The following is a 19,831-nucleotide window of genomic DNA, read 5'->3' as shown; positions in this document are numbered from 1 at the left end:
TCAAAGCCACCATGGCTACTTAGCACCCGCTTGTTGTCCCTGTTTACTCCAATAACTTTACCGCTATAAACCAGCGGCTCACGCTCCAATAGTATTGTGTCTAAGACTCACATTTCCAAACACCATTTTCCAGAAACTAGAGGTGGAAAATTGGAAACCATTTGTGGCTCAACAAAAGCCAATATAGAATCACTTTGCAGATGTGTGACTGTGCGCGCGCATACCTTTCCATGTGCATGTGTCTGGGTGTTTTTTGAAGACAGAATGAGTGTGACTATGTAGGGGTGTGTGTGTGTCTGAGGGGGAGGAAAGTGCATGAAGTAAATGGGAGGGATGTAACCTGCCTCACCAAGGTATAAATTACAAGAGTTTTGCGGTGTGTTGATCTGGGATGTATGTTTGATCTGGGGACAGATCAAGCAGCTCTTTCATCAGCTACAGAACTACTTGTGAGTATAAGATTTTTTCTCTTTATTTCCTTCTTTCAACTTTTTATTTGACATTAGACCGAATAACTCTTTTTCAGAGTCAACAATTGGAACATGGATTAATATTTGTTCTTTGCTTCTCATTTGGGAGAGACTTCAGATTTCATAATGTCTTAAGCTGGAAGAATTTTTGCATGTGAAATTGTATTTGCCAGAATTTGTCATATTGTTATTACCACGTATGATGCGAGTGAAACATCACGTTGCTAGGGGAGTTCACACCAAAATAATATATCATGAAGCATATACAAATTTGACTTCTTTTGTGCACTTAGTCAATGTACAGTCAGAAAATGAAAACTACGTGCAATATGGACTCTTCATAGACAATGTCAAAAAGATTTAAAACTAAAGAAAATATCAATATCTGTTCCATATTGTTTATTTTGTGGCATTACAAAATTCTATGTACATTCTTAGAAAATCTGCAAAATTTGCAGCGAACCTTTAAGGTTTTTTTTTACTCTTGTTAATCATTTTGGTCAGAAAGTCTAGCATGCTGATAAAAATAAATAAAAAAGTTAATTTGTTAATTTAGTGAATTCTAGTCAAATTACTGTCACTCCACAGGAAGCACAAGGACGCGCTGATGGGGCAGTTTGCGTCCAAACGTAACGTACAGACCCAGGGTGTGCACTTCTCCACCAATGAGGAGGGACCTCCCAGGTACTCCTCACACCACTTTAACGGCAGCACCGTCAATGGAGGCAATGGGCTTCAAATTCCTCCCACCATCGTCGTCTCCGATGAGTCCAGGTTGGTGCCGTCATTAAGAGTTTTCTCACTATCCGACATAAAATTCAACTGGACTTTTATTGGTTGAGGTCTGGCGGGAATATCGATGTTTTTGCTAAATACCACAGTAATTTGTGACAATGATATAATTATTCTCTTCAAAGTCAGCGGGCAATACAGACTATCAATCCCAGAATAAAAGCAAAATACCTTCTAAAGTAGATATCAGCCTGATCCTCTAACCCAGCCCAAACTTAGGGCCGAGTTGGGCTGAAATGATATGCTTGATGGTGAGTTTGGGTCAGAATCGGGCTTTGATAGTGTTGAGAATGAGAATGCCCAATATAAAGTTGTCTTAATCTACAGTTTATAGTTTACAGGAGCAGGTAGTTTACAATGTTGAAAAAAAAAAAGAGTTGTGAACGTTTAAGACTGTAACAAGCGCAGAGCTTTGCACCAATAGTGCATATTTAGCCTTTCCCTGCGCCGCTCCCATCAGTCACGCATCCTAGAAGATTTGCTCTTCACTCACCCTGCGCTTTCAACAAGCAGCAAAAATGGAGCTGGAAGATATCAAACAAAAGCTACAGTTTGATAAATGTGCTTCTGCGTCTTGTCATGCAGTACAGCAGAGCGTCGCGGCTCCAGGGCAGATCTGCGCAGGTCCTCCGTCTACAGCACCATGGACCTGGTGCCCCAGCTGGATCATTACGCCAATTCTTTGCCACGCCAGATGATAAAGAGCAGGCCGTCTCTTGAAACCCTGCGCAAGACGCCTGAGGTACGCTTGTCCTTTAGTTCATGCCTTTTGGCTAATTGTTATTAATGCGTTTCTCTGCTATGTGCACTCGATTTCTTTATAACATCAGTGGTAGCATATGGGAAAACATAAGGAGTGTAACTGATGACATCTAGCCCCTTTAAATGAAATGTGATAAATATGTATTAAAAATGTATTATTCAGACTGCAACAGTATTATGTAAAATGTACTTTTTTTAGCTTTACATCATGTTGTAATCAAAATCATACTTATAGCGTATGTATATAAGTACATAGCGTATGTACTTATATACATAGAGTCTCCCATGGCAACCATTCAGATGTCCAAAATGTCTGGGTGGACCTAGCTCCGCCTTCGAGGCGCAGCTCCTCCTTGGAGCTGAATTTTCCAAGCTTCCACCTCACAAAGCAACCCTCTATGTGACTCCCCCACTCAGCTCCTTCAGACTAGCCAGAGGCAATTGATCAATAAAGCTCATTATAGGAGCTACAACTCAGTGCAACGCTGGTAAAAATGCTGTTAAAGGTTTAATAGAGGAGCCATGTTCTGATGACTTACTGAATTGTTGGAAAGAGAAGAACTTTCTTAAAGAGACAGAGGACAAATTTTAAGGTGTTAAATTTCTTTTAAGTCACATTTGATACACGGAGCATTTTTATAACAACTGAAGGCAACATTTTGTGCTCTAAAATAATTTGATGTTCCTGTTAAACACCTAACATTGCCCCTTTAAACAAATTATTTGACCGTTTAAGGCCGTCAGATGGTTTAGTTTCACCAGTTCTTTCCGTTGCATTAAAGGTTGTGGAGATCGGAATGGACGGAGTGTCCGGCTCCGACTCAGGCAGCCTGCCGGGACCAGATATGGAAAACGAAGAGTCTGAAGGTCCTAAGGGCAAAGCTCCAGTTAGATTTGGCTGGTTAATCGGCGTCATGGTGAGATTTTGTTTTTCATACTGAATTTAATGCGGGTAACGGAAATGTTAAACATGCAACATTCATTTAAAAAAAAAAAATCACATTTCTGAATTGGCAGCTAAATTATCAGTACACTCACCTGGTCACTGTACAAATGTCCCATGGCTGTTTTCTGTTTCTTTGGGAACAGATGCGCTGCATGCTGAATATTTGGGGGGTTATCATGTTCTTGCGTCTGTCATGGATCACGTCTCAGGCAGGCGTTGGTGAGTCAGACCCTTTGGGTTTTTGGAACTAAGTTTATTTGATGTACACAATGTGGTAAAATGGTGTTTTTTAAAACTGTGAATGAATTATGTTTGCAATGATTTGGATACTTGATTCGACGTATACATCTTGGAAAGGAAAGGAAGAAAAGAGAAAAATAACAAAACAGCAACGGATTTGCTCAATTATTTTCTGAACATGTTAAAGAAGAAAATAAAATACAGAAATGAGTTATAATTATGACTAACAAATATATATTTTCCTCTCCTGACAGTGTTGACTTGTGTAATTATTGGGATGTCTGTGGTGGTGACCTCTATTACTGCGCTGTCCATCTCTGCTATTGCCACCAATGGGAGGGTGAAATCAGGTGAGTCTATGTGCAAAGTAATAAAATGTAAAAATGAATTTGCATTATTGTAAATTAAAAATGATGGGAAATATGTAGTTTAGGTCATCAGTACAAACAAATTATACATCACTTTACTGCCTGACATTAGTGGACTCTTGAAATTTTTGTACTCAGCAAAGAAACATGATGGGAACAATGACATGATACACAAAATGTATCTGTGTAAATAGAGAAAACAAAGACACTTTGATTAATTAATGAAATTTGTTCTACGATAAAGCAATGGAAAACAAAAATGCTTAAGAATTGCCTTGCAAAGATCCTTACTCTGTTTTATTCTGACAACCTGCTTTTACTATTAATGAAAGATAAGACAAAGACAAAAATACTCATTTTCGTGTGCAAGTTGATATAAATTGGCAATGGCTGCGTTTCCACTGACCTGAAATTTGAGCAAATTCCGAAAATAAATTTCCCAATGCAAACACTAATTAAAAAAAACAAAAAACAACAATACTTTTTACATAAAGACATTTTTTGCACTGTGCTGAGGCGTATGTTGTTTAACGACTTATCGCCTGACCAAACCTATTCATGTGATTTTAACTGTATTTCTTATTTAATAGAAACATTCAACATTAGCGGAATATCAACAAAGTTTTGCTCACATTTGTTGTGGGATTTAGAAATTAGTGCAGGAGGTGCATTTAAAAATCTGCCAGCAGTTCCATTTGTCCTACAAGTTGCCCTTTTTTTCCACTTGAGCCCCCGACCCCAAAACATCTGTTCACGCCACTGGTGCTTAGATAGAGCCAGAGCTATGATAGAATGGCCTGAATCAAACATGTCCATGTGTTAATATGGTCAAGTGTCAAGTGATGTTCAAAAGTAGAATCCATGGCTAGACATTCTGATAAAACATGGACAAGACAGATTTTTGTTACCAGAAAAAAAAATCTAATCTTTAACTTTATTCTCAGTTCACAGTTCTACACTATTTTGTGTTTCAATCACAAAATAAAACACATTAAAAACTGACAAGAACAAAATGTAAAAAAAAAAAAAAAAAAAAAGAAACTAAGTTGATAGGATATGAACAATTTTGAGAGGCAAAGCAAATCTTATAGCTGTAATCTGTGTTTTATTATTTGAGTATTTGTTTGCTAGCTTTTCATAAAAATAGTCCTTTTTTTGTGTGTGTGTGAAACATTCTGCAGGCGGTGCGTATTTCATGATCTCCCGTACGCTGGGTCCAGAAATCGGAGCACCAATTGGACTGGTGTTCTCCTTTGCAAACGCGCTGGCTTGTTCGCTCCACACTGTTGGTTTTTCATTGGTGGTTCGTGATTTGTTGCATGTAGGTGGATCTGTTTCATCTTATGTCAATACTTGTTTTATTCAGAGAGAAAAAAAATCATACTTATAAGTTTAGTGAGTATGTTTTAAGGTGATTTTAGTGTATGGCAAAAGAATGTCTGTGAAGTTTTTCATGCGTATATTTTGTAAAAATCATTTAAACACACATACAGGTAAGAATTTCCGTAAATCTTTTCCTCATATTACGCCTTTCATATTAAAACCCAATTTGTTGCATAGCTCTTTTGAGAATTATCTCACTCATTTTAGGACTTTGGTGCCATCATGGTAGATTCAATCAATGACGTCCGCATTGTGGGCGTAATCACAGTCACGATTCTTCTTATGATTGTTCTGGCTGGAATGGAGTGGGAGTCCAAGGTGAGCCTATCCGTGAGAAATTTTGTGCTAAAAAGCAACACTGTTTTGCTTAATTCATGAAATGTTTTTTGACTTAATCACTGTTTTTAAATAACTTGTTTTGTGTTGCTTTCAGGCCCAGATTTTGTTCTTCTTAGCGCTTATGGTGTCCTTTGCAAACTACCTTATTGGCACCGTAATCCCTCCAAACGATGATAAAAAGGCTATCGGCATCTTCGGATACCGAGGTAAAAAACTCTTCTCTTTCCCACCAAACACTTCATTTGACGACATAATTGGAAACGCAGCTGCTGACTCTTTGTTAACGCTCTCTACAGGCGATATTTTTGTCCAGAACCTCACACCAGACTGGCGGGGCCCTGACGGCAATTTTTTCCGGATGTTCGCCATTTTCTTTCCTGCTGCTACTGGCATTATGTCCGGGGTCAACATCTGTGGAGATCTAAAGGTTTGAATCTCAACAAGGCTGAAAAAAAGACGTTGAGCAACAAGGAGCAAGGTGATGATCATCTTTCTGTTTGCAGGACCCTGCAACAGCTATCCCAAAGGGTACATTGTGGGCTATTTTTTGGACAACATTCAGCTACGTGGTGATAGCCGTAACTACTGGTGGGTTACTTTTATCACATTCCTATCTTCGCCTTGTCTAATTATTGATTGGCGCAGTTAGGCCTGTCGCGATAAACGATAAATCGATTAATCGTACGATAAATTAAAGCTATCGACGTCGTTTTAATTATCGGCACTATGGTCTCTTCCGACCTTTTTCTCTTTCAGCTAATGAGACTGAATGAAAAAGGGCTCAACTCTGGTGCTCTCCACTGACTCCTCCCTTCCTCATTTCCTTAGTGTAAAGCCCAGCGCGCTGTCGGCTGATTGTCGGCTCATTTTCAAAACCTGACAGACCACACATTAGCCGACACAAATCCTAGGTATAACGGTTCGATCGGGTTCGTTCCTGCCGTGTGGTGTCCAACAATGGGCACAAAATAATGGCTACAAGTTCAGTGAATTAATTTAAAAACCAGGCATTAATCAATGCTTTACTACAATCTACCTGCAATGCATGTGGCTAGTGTCAGCGTAAAGTCCTGACTGAATGAAAATCATTAGAACCTATTTATGTCACGTTAACGAAGAACAGCTGAAAAGTTACCGGGTTTATCAACTGCGGTAGCAATTTCGCTCCAACTCCTCCTCTTGTCATTTCTATATTATTTGCATGTTGAATAAACATTAATGTTGTTTCCACATATCATCTCCAATGTCCGCTGGACTTCGGGTTGCGCCGTGTCAGCTGTTTGGGATTCCCCGACGTAATTTCCCCTCAGAAAACAGAGGAGAATCGCTTTCTGATTGGCTACCTGTCACATTCAACAGGTGTAGTTAAAGCTCCCAGTCGGGGAAAACCCCTGATTTGGATCAGAGCGGCAACGATGATCTATCGTAACACACCACACAATCTTAGAAAGACCAACTTCTAAGATTGTTGTAAGGGGAAAAATAGGAGCAAAAAATCATGTAGCGTTAACTATTGCATCAGGTAGTCGATGTGCCCATCTTCTCTATTTAAATCTAATTATTACTGAAGGGCAACATAATATACAGACTTCATAATCTGCACTCTTTTGGTTGAATGCAGTATTTATTTCCACTTTGGCTTTATGTTGTTTAGGTTTTTTTTTCCAAGTGACTTTTTTGTTAATGGAGACTGAGAATCCATTTTATTTTTGTTTTTGGTTGATTTGTTTATTTTGTTTATCAGTTCCAGTGTTTAGTGTTCTTTTGAAAATAAAGTGTATCTATCTTTGGCAAGAAATCACATGCATTATTACGTCATTTCCATTAAATCAGTGTAAAAAGATCTTCAAACAATATTATCGTTTATCGCAATAACTTTTGAGACAATTAATCGCTCAGCAAAATTTGCTATCGTGACAGGCCTAGGCGCAGTATATCTTTGAGCTTGCTGAAGTTAGTGTTTGCCAATACTGACTGTCTTTAAAATTGTTGAACAAAATGAAAATGCAAGAGGTAATTTTATGGTTTAGTGTCCATGTAGTAAAAAAACGGTAGTTTTCCAAAAAATGTGATAAGAAATACCAGAAATCTCAGACTTGGAGTATTTTTATTTTTTTTTCCAGGGTCAAGTGTAGTGCGGGACGCCTCTGGGAATAAAAGTCACATCCTGACGGGAAACAACACGGACGGCTGCGTGGGACTGGCGTGTAAAATGGGTTGGAACTTCACAGACTGTAGCCAGTCGAAGACCTGTCGATATGGACTCGCCAACAACTTCAATGTATCAATCAAACTCATTGTCGTGGATAGTCTCGACTGTTTCACTTAAGGATCGTTTACGATCTTTAAGGGTGGCTGTACAAAATGATCTCCTGTTGATTTTGCTCAAATATTCCAACCAGGTTCTTGGACAACTCTCCGGTGTTTACTACATCATCCTTGTGGGTATCTTTGCTGCCACTTTATCTTCTGCCCTGGGTTTTCTTGTCTCTGCACCCAAAATCTTTCAGGTGAAACAACGTTCAACTAAAAATATTCTGTTTTATAACACTAAATTGTGTGTCAACATTGAATAAAACAACTTTCCTGTCTTCTCTTTCAGTGTCTGTGCAAGGACCAAATATACCCCTACATCATTTTCTTTGGGAAAGGTTATGGGAAAAACAACGAGCCATATCGAGCTTACGTTCTCTGCTTCCTTATTGCTACAGCCGTCATCCTTATTGGTGTGTGAGACGTGATATTTTTGCAAATGATTATTCATAAGTTAATCATAATCATATGATTAACTTACACAGGTTAACGGTGTAAGTTTACATTTTGTCTGTTTGCCCCCCATGTGGCAATACAGCGGACCTTAACGCCATCGCTCCCCTCATCTCTAATTTCTTCCTTTGCTCCTATTGCCTGATTAACTTCAGTTGTTTTCATGCGTCCATCACCAATTCCCCTGGTAAGTCACTTACCTTTTTTAAAAAAAAAATTTAATTAATGTATTTGCAGTTAATATCATAATCTAATATTTGTTATTAAATAATTGCTGTTGCTAATGTCTGACTATATGCATAACATACAAATAGTCTCAGATTACAATTGTGTTTCTTTCAGCATGGAGGATTGTTTAAGTTAGTGTCCAGATTAGAAAGTCTATTTTACTTGGCTGTTAGACGTGGTTTCGACTGCAAGAAGTTAGAGAAATTAGAAATATAGATTTTGGATATGGAATCACTTTCTGGAAAGGAGAAAATAATTTTAAATTGGGACCAAAGAACAAACAAGTCATCTTCCATGAGGTTAAGAGGCCTTCTACTTTGTTCTTGTAAAGCTAACCTAAGTGAGCACATTAACTTTTTCTTATGACTAAGGGAGATTTGTTCATTATATATTTATTTACTTTTTTTTTGGTTTATGTTTCTTCCCACAAGCACATACATAAAAAAGGTTTCACACTGAATCCTGGGCCTCTCTTGTACAAATAATCTGGAATATTCTACTTGTTCTGACAGAGATTTGTAAATTTGAATAGTTGTGAGCTATTTTGAATAGTCTGTCACAAAAGCAGATAAAAAAGATCCCAAATATAAAACATGTTTAGACAAGCAAAACAGAAATAAAACCGGTCTGTAAGTCTAAAAACTTGGATCCCCAGAGATTTTCCTATCTTTGCTAAGGAAAATACCTTAGCATTGTTGACTTAATGCTGTCATTAAAAACTTTTGCTACAGGTTTTCCAGAGGTGAGTGAAATACCCAATAAAATGTACTCAAGTAAGAATAGCAGTACTTCTACATAATTCAAATAAATGTAAAAAGTAGCTGTCTAAGAAATTATTCAAGTAAGAGTAAAAATGTATTTGTCAAAAAGTCTACTCAAGAACCGAGTGACTAAAAATTACATAATCAGATCGACCAAAATATGAAGTTAAGTGGAAATGTTGGTATCTTAAAGACAAAAATAAGGAGAATTTACATAAGTAACAGAAAATAAAGTAATAAAGAAATCAGTTTCTTTCAATAGAAAACTTATAAAACTTTAACAAAAAGTTTTATAAGTGTGTGTGTCTGGTGAATTTATGGTTAAAACATGTTTGTTTTTCATTCAGTGGATAGAAAATCCAGAAATTTTACTCAAGAGTAGAAATACTTTGTAATAAAATAAGTCAAGTAAAAGTCAGCATCGTAAAAATACTCCTAAAAGTACTTTTTTTGTTGTTTTAAAGTTACTCAAGTGAAAGTAACTAGTTACTACCCAACTCTGCAGGTAACTACCTAAAGTTCTGCCTCTTTATACTCCGTATGAGTCAGCTGGTTTAGCATCTCAGTTCACATAGCAGATTGGACAAACATGATCAACAACCCTTCTCAGACAGAAATATCAAAAAGTATCAAAGTATCAAAAAGGTCTAAAATGATGAGATGGTTATTTTAGACAAACTGTTAACCCCACATTTAAGGCATTTAACACGGAAAAACACGTCTTATTTGTCGACTCTTTCAGGCTGGAGACCGTCCTTCAAACACTACAGCAAATGGGCGGCTCTGTTTGGAGCGGTCATATCTGCGGTGCTGATGTTCCTGTTCACCTGGTGGGCCGCTCTAGTCACCTGGTGCATCATCATCTTCCTCTTCGGATACGTCAACTACAACAAACCGAGTGGGTGCAGCTCGTTGAACCTGAGCTCAGTTCAGCTGAGTGACGTTGAATTGGAAGCGAGCAGAAAACGTTTTGCTGCATTTGCTCTTGCTAAGCCACCGTTTCCCTTTCCACAGAGATAAACTGGGGTTCGTCGATCCAGGCAGGCACATACAACATCGCTTTGTCTTCCTCCGTCTCTCTGACCGGAGTGGAGGATCATGTGAAGAATTTCAGGTGAGTAGATTATCGTCGATTTTCAATATATTTTCATTAACCCAATAATGATCCTTCCTTTGTTCATTCATTTAAAATTTTTTTTTACTCATCTAATTCCTGGATATTTTTGCTTATTTTAATTGTACGCGGTTCTTTAAAAGTCCTGTGAGTAAATATATTTGCCCATTTATTCATAACTGGACTTTTCAATATCTAGCAAGTTATTTTCGCAAGTTACCGTTGATTAAAAGAGCGCCCCTCAGATTAATTTCACTCGATGCTATACTAGAGATAGCGTAAAGTGTGGCGGAATTACAGTAAATGTGACTGGATCGTTGCCGACACGTTCTGTCTGAAGGGTTTAACCAATTAACCAATTTTAAATTAAATCTTTTTGCATTGCCTGGCACATGGCAAAACTCATTTAATCCTAATTTTGTCAATTCGTATAGCAAAAAAAGTTAAACAGGGAATCTGTTAATAGAACAAAATCATCTAGTTTTAATAGAAAATTGTTTTAAATGTTTGAAATTTAGGCAACATGGAACATTTTTCAGGTTGTTTTGCTTTTTTTCCTGATGTGGAAAACAGCTCAAGTTTATTCTCAGCAACAACAACGAGAAATTATTTTATTTTGTGTGCGTTTTCTTTTTTGGGGCGGGAATCTTAATGTATAGAGTTTAATAAATGGGTGCAACATGTCTGCTTTTTAGTAGAAATCCCATTTTATATGATATTAACATAAAAACTAAAGGAGTGGCTATAAAAAAAGACAAAACATTCAATTTGAAGATGGTCAAATGGCCCAATAAAGTCCACACTTTATTAAATCCCCTCATAGCTCTTTGGACTTGAAACGTAAAGAAATTAAATTGATTTGAAACTTTTGCCCGGCATTCTGTCCAAAGCATTTACCAATTCCCATTTTTTTTTGCTTTCTCCTGTTTTCTTCCAGGCCTCAGTGTCTCGTCCTGACTGGTCCTCCAAACCAGCGGCCCGCACTGGTGGACTTTGTCTGCACCTTCACGAAGCACATCTGCCTCATGATCTGTGGCGATATTATACTGGTAGCAGCTTTTGGTCATATATACCAAGAATCCCCTTAAAAAATGAGCATTAAGCTACATTTTATCAACACTGCAATTGTTGAGCTGTATTTCTGGTTGCCGCTCAGTCCCATTTTCCTTCACTGAATCTTCCTATAAATGAAATTCATTTGATTTTTTTGCCCTTTCTAGGAGCAGGACAGGATGACGCGGCCTGAGGACACCACAGACTGCCTGGTTAAGTGGCTGAACAAGAGGAAGGTGCGGTCGTTCTACACTTCTCTCACTGCTGACAACTTAAGGGCTGGAGCTAAGCAGCTGCTACAGGTAAGAAAAATGATTTATTTTATTCATTTCCCAATATGTTTACTGAAGGAATCCAAGAATACCAAAGATAAACATCGGAGTACTGTAACTACTAATTCAAACTTAATATGACTCTGGAAGGGTGGAAAACCTACAAATCTCAGTTTATTTTGGAGTGTGTGTTGCAGTGAGTGTGGCAGATATCCAGAAATAAACTATTTAAAAAGGTTAAAAACGACAAACATTGTAATAAACATTCTATCAAATGAAGTGCTTTAACAATATTTAATCCCTTCACTGGCAGTACAAAAATCAAAAAAACGGCTGAAAAGTCATACCCAAATTAAATCAGCTGCTGGTTTTGAACAATTTGGAGTACATGTCAAAGCTTGGCCTCTTTATGAAAATGACAAGCTACATTTTCTATTTTTTCTGTCAAAAATACTTTAACTGTAAGTAGTTTGTAGCTATTACGTTTGTAACACAAAAGAAATTGAAAAATTTTGCTTCAGCCAGATTTTTCATTTTTATTTCTTGTAAATGCACATTGAGTGTTGAATGTATGGACTGGAAAATACAATAAATGTGTAGAATAAAGTATTCTGTTCGTGGATTTTAAGACTGATCAAGATAGCACAAAAAGAAATGTCATTTTGGACATGTTTATTTTTGAGGATGTACAGGTGTTGTCCAAGTCAATGAGGGCTCTAATGAAAGATAATGACCAGAGGAATCCTCAAATAGACACATTGTTGCTGATAGTGGAAATTACTTATAATTATATAAATAAAATAGCATATCTGTCAAGTTTTGGATTTGAGAATACAGGAAACTTTTCGCAGGTTGCCGCCACCGTCAGAGCGGGGGAGGTATGGACGGAGAGGTGGTTAGTGTACAGTCTGACCTCCTCCCCCGTCTTGCGATACGCTACCACCCCTGCACTCTAGCGGTACGATGACCCATCCTCCCACCCCCCCTCCTTCTACTTTGCCCCCCTCGCTCCCCCGCACTGTAACGATACGCTCCACCCACCTTGCTCCGACTGTAGCTGCGGACGACTAAAAGTTTCCGGTATTCTCAGATCCAAAACGTGTCAGCACTCTTACGGCCATAATCATCCACTTGCGTGAGTTGTGAAGTTTTGCTGAAGAAACGGATCCAGTTTTGACACGTTCTGACAACATGTCTCTCCATTGGTGAGAAAAAGTCCTGTAAACACCTTTACGCATGAGTGCGCACAGAGCCCGACTTTGACGCACACATTGCACGTGGCTATGCATGCAGCTGGTGGATTCATGTCAAAACAAACCCCAAAATGCCTTGTATAGTTATGACAGGAAACGTGTTGGCTACACACCTGTGGCTTTAGATTTAGTCTCCGAGTTGACCAGTAAGAAATATTCCAGAAAGAATACAGGCATGTCAAAATGAGCTCAAGTCGCTCTCTGGATATTATTGGCTTGGGGAAAGCCATTTTATAACATTATTGGTTGAATGCGGTGTCAATAAAAAGGCTGGGGCAGGGGGGTTCTACGTTGCCCAATAAAAGCGTCATAATGGACACCAGCAGTTTAAAGAGGAGAAGAAGGCAGAGAATTCAGAAAACCTAGATTTGTCCCATGGATGGGATGCTGCCAGTTAAGGTTTTAATCAAAATCTCATCATATTAACTGTTCATCTTCAATCTTTTCAAGGCGTCCGGTCTGGGTAAACTGAAACCCAACACTCTGGTTCTGGGCTTCAAGATGAACTGGAGGGACAGCGCTCCGGAAAGCATTGAGGATTACATCAGCACCATTTAGTAAGATTGAGATTGTTTTTTTCAACTGGCTCAAAATATGTAATTTCTGAACTAACAGCAGCTGTGATATGAATGGTAAAAACGGGCTGCGGTATGTGATTTAAAAGAGAATTTCAGATTTTCTAATTATGTTTTTTTTTAATAGTGATACATTTGACTCTAACTACGGTTTGTGCATCTTGAGGATGGTGGAAGGACTGGATATCTCTGATGATTTAGAATATGAAGGTTTTTTTTCTTTCTCAACAACATTTTACTTTTGGACTTCACCACATAAAGTGTTAATTAAACTAACATGGATCTGACCATGTCGTTTGAACCCCACAGTCAACCAGGGCTTTGAGGCCGATGAAAATGTGGACAATCCGGACCAGCAAACCAATGAGCAGGAAACGGGTGAGGTGGCACGTTAGCCAAAATATAAAATTCTGTTGTTTTGAACTTTATACTGGAATAAACATGGTGGCAAAATGAAACAAAATTCAAAGTAACACAAGAAACAACTGTGAAGATGCTGAGAATGGCATATGATTACAAGTCATTGTTTTTGGAGAACATTTTCATCCTCTCTTTTGTTTACAGTAAAGAAATCATAGTTGTTGCTGCCATTGCATGTTTTTCTGCTCCACTTTCACTTAAACTAAAAGTTACTTCACTTGCAAGTTACTGACTGATGCAGCAACACAAATGATTAAGCCTCCTTTTGTGTAAACACATACTGCAGCTAGGTACCATAAATATTGACTCTCATACTCTCTGTTTCAATATTTCTTGCGTGTTAAAAATCAAAATGTCTTCATGATTCTTAACTTCTCTTCACAAAATTGCAACTTGCGTTGCATGTTCACATTACTGGCAAAGGTCAAAGTTTTTCAGGCATTTGCAGTAAACCAATAACACAACAATTACATTTGTTCACATAAACATGGATTACAAGGATTTTTATCTGACTTCAACACTAAGTTAAGTGAATTTAGGTTCCGTTTTGGTAGTTTTTGTTTTGCGATGTTTCTCGGGATTCACAACATATCAGTACAAAGATTGTTATTGGTTGATATTCGGCCTTTTTTAACGTGAAGGTATTGCCCTGCCAAATAAAATGGATTGATTTTAACAACCAATATTTATTTCTGTCTTGCTGCTGCTTGTTTCTGGAGGGGAAGTGGAAGAAGCCGGTAATGTGGCATTTGTATGGTCATGTGATACAGATGCAGCTGATGACATGTCTGACGAAGGCAGCAGCGATCAGATGAACACCGTGTTTCAAAACAACCAGGGAAAGAAAACCATTGACGTCTACTGGATAGCAGACGATGGAGGTGAGTAATACGGGCAAACGTCAGATTTGAAAAGGATTTAGTCTTAGATAAAAGAAAAACATGAAACGGCTGCAAACATTTCCAGGCGTGATCAGGCTAATAAGAATAGCAGCAGTGGGGGTCTTTCAAAGGCAAAAACATCTCCTAACCAAAAAGAACTAGAAAGTCTGACTTACATTTGCCAAAAAATGCATATTGAAGATATTTGGGAAAATATTCTGTGCACTGATTGGACAAAAATGTTACTTTTTGTAAGGTGTGTCACATCACAACATAGCATTTCAGAAAAAGAAAAACATATCCACTAAAAAGCATAGTGATGCTGGGAGAGTGCTTTTCAAACCTTCCTACAGTTGGACCAAGACTGTGCAGTTGTTCAAAAAATTTAACATGCATTTCATTTCTGTAATTAAAAATTAAAAGAAGAATGATTTTTAAAATTATTCTTATTACCTAATGAGTTTTCAGATTATTGTGATATAGAAATCTTTGTAGATGTTAAAGGAACAGAACGTAATTTTGAATAAAAAATATTGATTGTATGAATACCTCTGCCTCCAAGTGAAGCTGTGAGACGTGCCTTAAACATAAGGGTTTACTTGTAAAAATTGTAGCTTTTATGACCAAATACTTGAATTTTTTAGTAATAATCTGTTACTGTGCTAATCCCTTTATCTTAAAACCAGATTTTAAGATAAATGTGTTCCCGTCACTTCTATTCAGATCAGCGGTACAAACTGCCACCATTTATAATCACTTTGTCTGTTTTAAGGTCTGACTCTACTGGTGCCCTACCTGATCACCAGGAGGAAACGCTGGCGCCGATGCAAGATCCGAGTTTTCACCGTGGGCGACGAACAAAACATGGAGAAGGGTCGCGATGAGTAGGTTTTTCAAGAAAGATTTAGACTCCGAAGAGAAAAGAAATGTTTCGTTATTTATCTCTTTGTTGAAATCAAGTTGTTTGAGCACTTCTATACACAGTTTCAGGTCTAAGCACCTAGAACATCAAAATGCAAGACACAGGAAAGACAAAGGAGAGTTAGTTTCTTTTTACTCGCGAGAACGGACAGAGATTTGTTTCAGTTACAATCTCTGCCTATTCTGAAAACACATTCTGCCGCGCCTCTCGTTTTTATTGAAAATCATCCCTAGTCTAATGCACGTTTCAGCTCTTATCAAAACATATGCAGCTGCAACGTGATTCACAGTTTCATAAGATAAACATTTACTACGAACAGTATGACTGAATAAGGCTAATCAGCACTATTACGCTATAAACTTATCTTATTATAAACATGAAGAATAGGATGTCCTTCTGCTGAGCAGCCGTCTGATTAAAACAAGCTGGCGCCCCAGCTGAGTTCAATGTACTCAGAAACATACTCATAAACATACTGATTAGCATTTATATAGGTCATTATTTTAATTCTATCACACAGTTTCATTGATTAGTGGATTAGAGTGTAATGCTGTGTAATGCAGTGAATATGATGTTATCTTGTATATTTTAGGATGATGACTCTGCTGAATAGGTTTCGTTTGGACATTAGTGATGTTATAGTCATGACAGACATTGAGAAACGCCCTCATCCAAAGAGGTAAGAAAAATTTAATGATACATCTTTTTTATGTTTATGAAGCACAAAAAAGTGAAATGTACTTTTAATAAATAATCTACAGAATTGGTACTTTAACTGTTGGTTTAAAATGTTGAGAAAATCCATTTGTCTCAGATACCAACATAACGGTGTTCCAATAAGACTCACTCACTTTCACAGGTTTCCATCTGTATGTGTTCACTTTCAGGCAGTGTTTGTTCTTCACAGGAAAATTGACCTCTGCTTTCTCGTTTCAGCTTGAGCAGGTTTGTGGACAGTGTCGCCCCCTTCAGGCTGCATGATGAGCAGCAGGAAGGCGTCTCTGTGGAGGAGCTGAGACAAAGCGCTCCCTGGAAGATATCTGACAAACAATTTGAGGCCTTTAAGCTGAAGGTGAGCGTTTTTAGCAAATATTTGAGGCAAAAATATGTCGTAGTACAATAAAAAATAACTAATGTTTCATTTACCTTTTACAGTCTGAGAGTAAGGTGAGGCTGAATGAAATCATTCGGAAGAATTCGAAACACACCGCTCTTGTTCTAGTGTGAGTGCAGATTATAAACACCTGAAAATGTTTGGATGAAGAAAGCATTTACAGCTAACTGATGGAATTGTATATTTATCGACTCATTTATTTGTGTATCTAACTCGCAGGAGCCTTCCAGTTCCTCAAAGCGATTGCCCCAGCGCTTTGTATATGGCCTGGCTGGACACTCTGACGTGTGGCCTTCGCTGCCCCGCCGTGTTGATACGAGGAAACCAAGAGAACGTCCTCACGTTGTACTGCCAGTAAAACTAGCGATGCACCGATCCACTTTCTTTCACTTCCAATATCAATATCTGAGGTTTAGCATTGTCCGATAAATTGACTTAGTGAAAAAGTGAAAAGTAAACTGCAACAAACCTTGAAGAACGACGGCGCTCAGAGCACAAAGCATAGAACTGCCTAGCCCCTATGAACCGGACACATTGTTACTGGTACCCTATCTAGAATAATTTACTTTTCAATATCGGAACCGATGCAAATATTTAATATCGGATCAGAGTATCTCAAAGTGAAATTTTATGTTTAGACAAGGGATTGCAATAGGAATGAAGAACTGTTCTGTAAATAATTCTCCATGAATAATGGCGAGATGAAATGTTGAAATATGTATGTCTGTAATATTACAAAAAGAGATGTACGTAGCTATTGGTTTGAAAAAGATGTTGTAGCTCCTGCTGGAGTCAAATGAGTTAACAACAATGTATAGATATGCAGTAACTTGATGTAGTGAATTTATTTTTCTTGTGGATCTTAATTTAGATTTCAGTTCAACCAATAGTTGAGTTTCTTGGTTCTTAAAGAGGAAGAGATGAGAATCAGACTCAAAAATACACAAGAGTGTTTTATAGGATCCTGTTAGCCACACAATCTAGACTTAAAATGTAAAAAACAAACATCCTGAAGAAGCTTAAAAAGAAGTATCAAAGAACATTAGTCAAAAAAATAAAAAATACATATATGAAAAGAAAAGGCTGGGTCATAAATCAGATTAATTAATGCCTATTCCATACAAGATTTTCCTGACAATTTTTGTCCCGATTTTAAGGATTATCTTGGTGCTCTTGAGATAAACTTGGAAAAATATTCCTGCCATCTCGTCTTGAGCCAATACTGTAGCAAGCGTTCCTTGAGAGATAGGAAGGTTATTATCATTATAAAACCTTAAATATATTATATATTCAAGGAATTTCCCTGACATTATCTTTAAATGCCACATACTGTGAATTGATGACTTCTGGAGTAAAACGGTTTGGTAAAATCAACCATTTTCTTTTTGATTGTCAATATTTTTTATGTGAACTCTTATCGATTGAGCACATACTTTATGTTGCTGTAGCAATATGTAAATGTTCATACTGTAAGTACGGTCATGGGTTGTGTCTAACTCATATGATATACACTTTTTGATGATGTGAAAGCTCTGCTAAGGGAAAAAAAAATATTCAAACAATAGAAAATGTCATACAGTTAATTCAGCAGTTAATGGCTTTATGTGTTTTTTCTGTTTCTTTCTAATTGTATAACGATGCACGAGTACTTGTACATGTATATTTTGGCTGTGTAATTTTTTCTAAAATATGAAATAGAGAGTTTTTGTTGTGTACACCTTTTATTACTGACTACAGAATTTAAAAGTTTAGTATCTTTATTTGTCTCGCTTGGGAGAAATTCTTTCTGGACTGGAGAAAACCGCTACAACGATCACATTATACACCCTAGGACATGAAAAATGATCAAATAAATTGTATTTTCCATAAAAAAAATCATTAAACATGTGACCAATGTCACATTTTTGTAACTGTGTGATCTTCCCACAGCTATTTCAAGATATCCATCAATCCAAAACATGAATATAGATTCCAATAAAATGAATTCTTCATTAGGCCTCCTGCGATCCGGCTAATCTAGTCGTCAACGGTCATATGCAAATATTCAAGTATTCATTTGGCAGAGTCCATTCAACAGAAAACAGTAAAGCCTTTGATAACACAGGGAAACATGTGACTGTTTATGGTGGATTTATGGCAGAAACGGCCTGGGGCGGGAAATCAAACTGTTCTAGTGATGAGCTACGTTTATAAAATGAGAAAACAAAAAACGTATTTAATCAAAACAAACTAGAAATTAAGTGAACTCTGTGAAGTGAAATGAACTCTGTGTGTCATGAGTTGTGAGTTTATTGATGGACTAAAATGCAGAGAGGAGCTGGGAGCATGGAGAGTGTTAAATGTTTTGATGAAAATAGACTACAACCCCAAATACTCAGTGGATAAGTTTTCAGCTCATATTGATGGCTCATATAGATATTTAATAATAATAAATAATAATTAACCTGTTCACTTTCTAAGTTAACCTGAAGAAAAGTTATACAAAGATCTGAAAGTATATTCGATTTAATAATAAAGAGGCAGGCTCACAAATACACTTATAAAAATGATCTATACTCCAGCAGCTTTTAGTTTATGTATTCATCTTCAGTGAGCTTAATAGATGAATTCTCACCTTGTCCCATACCTGACAAGCTTTGGGTTTGAGAATACGGGAAATGTCGCCTAGAGTTGGGGGATTGGAGTGGTGGTGGTGGGGGGTAGATTAGAGGCGAACGAAATAACGTAAGATGGGGGGTGAAGGGGAGGAAATAGACCAGGGGACAGAGAACATAAATCCGGGGAAGAGAGGGGGGAAAGACGAACGAACACAGAACAAACGTAATGTGAGGTGAGGGGGAGACACGACCGGTAAACCAGGGGACAAATATGAGAACGGTGAGGGGGGGGGGGCAATATGGGATATTTACTGCACCTTCGTTCATCACACTTAGAAACTCATCTACCAGCCATGTACCGCCACGATGATTTCTTCCACGTTTGTTCAGACCGGGATGATATGAAATTTATTATGCGGTTCGCCCGTAAAGCTACACTTACACTGTAAGCATCAGCTACTCAGCCGCCCGCCGTGTTCAGTCTATCCGCTTACCTGTATTAATACTCCCGCAGCGCTCGCTCTTCCCGCAGCGCTCGCTCTTCCCGCCGTTCGCTGTCAACCAGCAGCTCCCGG

The 19,831-nt window shown here is 37.8% G+C and overlaps 1 protein-coding gene across 1 annotated transcript; it reads left to right on the top strand.

The window, feature by feature from the left end:
• Positions 1–275: 275 nt before the first annotated feature.
• On the top strand, positions 276–18,558 carry LOC116732317 (solute carrier family 12 member 3-like). The gene is made up of 28 exons (XM_032582402.1): positions 276–449; positions 1,059–1,244; positions 1,848–2,004; positions 2,807–2,941; positions 3,114–3,189; positions 3,465–3,560; positions 4,760–4,899; positions 5,169–5,279; positions 5,395–5,506; positions 5,597–5,727; positions 5,804–5,888; positions 7,424–7,581; positions 7,703–7,810; positions 7,903–8,026; positions 8,152–8,253; positions 9,798–9,953; positions 10,070–10,169; positions 11,107–11,218; positions 11,390–11,524; positions 13,198–13,304; positions 13,450–13,532; positions 13,632–13,700; positions 14,513–14,623; positions 15,396–15,507; positions 16,138–16,224; positions 16,482–16,617; positions 16,701–16,768; positions 16,879–18,558. Exons 2-28 carry the CDS (start codon positions 1,078–1,080, stop codon positions 17,015–17,017), a joined length of 3,117 nt encoding a protein of 1,038 aa, XP_032438293.1. The 5' UTR covers positions 276–449; positions 1,059–1,077; the 3' UTR covers positions 17,018–18,558.
• Positions 18,559–19,831: the final 1,273 nt, after the last annotated feature.

Source organism: Xiphophorus hellerii, chromosome 14, assembly GCF_003331165.1.
Source record: "Xiphophorus hellerii strain 12219 chromosome 14, Xiphophorus_hellerii-4.1, whole genome shotgun sequence".
In the NCBI taxonomy this organism is placed as follows: domain Eukaryota; kingdom Metazoa; phylum Chordata; class Actinopteri; order Cyprinodontiformes; family Poeciliidae; genus Xiphophorus; species Xiphophorus hellerii.
This window is presented reverse-complemented; position numbering and strand designations above follow the sequence as displayed.

Excerpts from the sequence above, each read along its gene's own strand:
- LOC116732317 (XM_032582402.1), top strand. The coding sequence starts at position 1,078 with ATGGGGCAGTTTGCGTCCAAACGTAACGTACAGACCCAGGGTGTGCAC. Across the intron at positions 3,190-3,464 it reads CACGTCTCAGGCAGGCGTTG|TGTTGACTTGTGTAATTATT; the intron begins GTGAGTCAGACC and ends CTCTCCTGACAG. Across the intron at positions 3,561-4,759 it reads CAATGGGAGGGTGAAATCAG|GCGGTGCGTATTTCATGATC; the intron begins GTGAGTCTATGT and ends AACATTCTGCAG.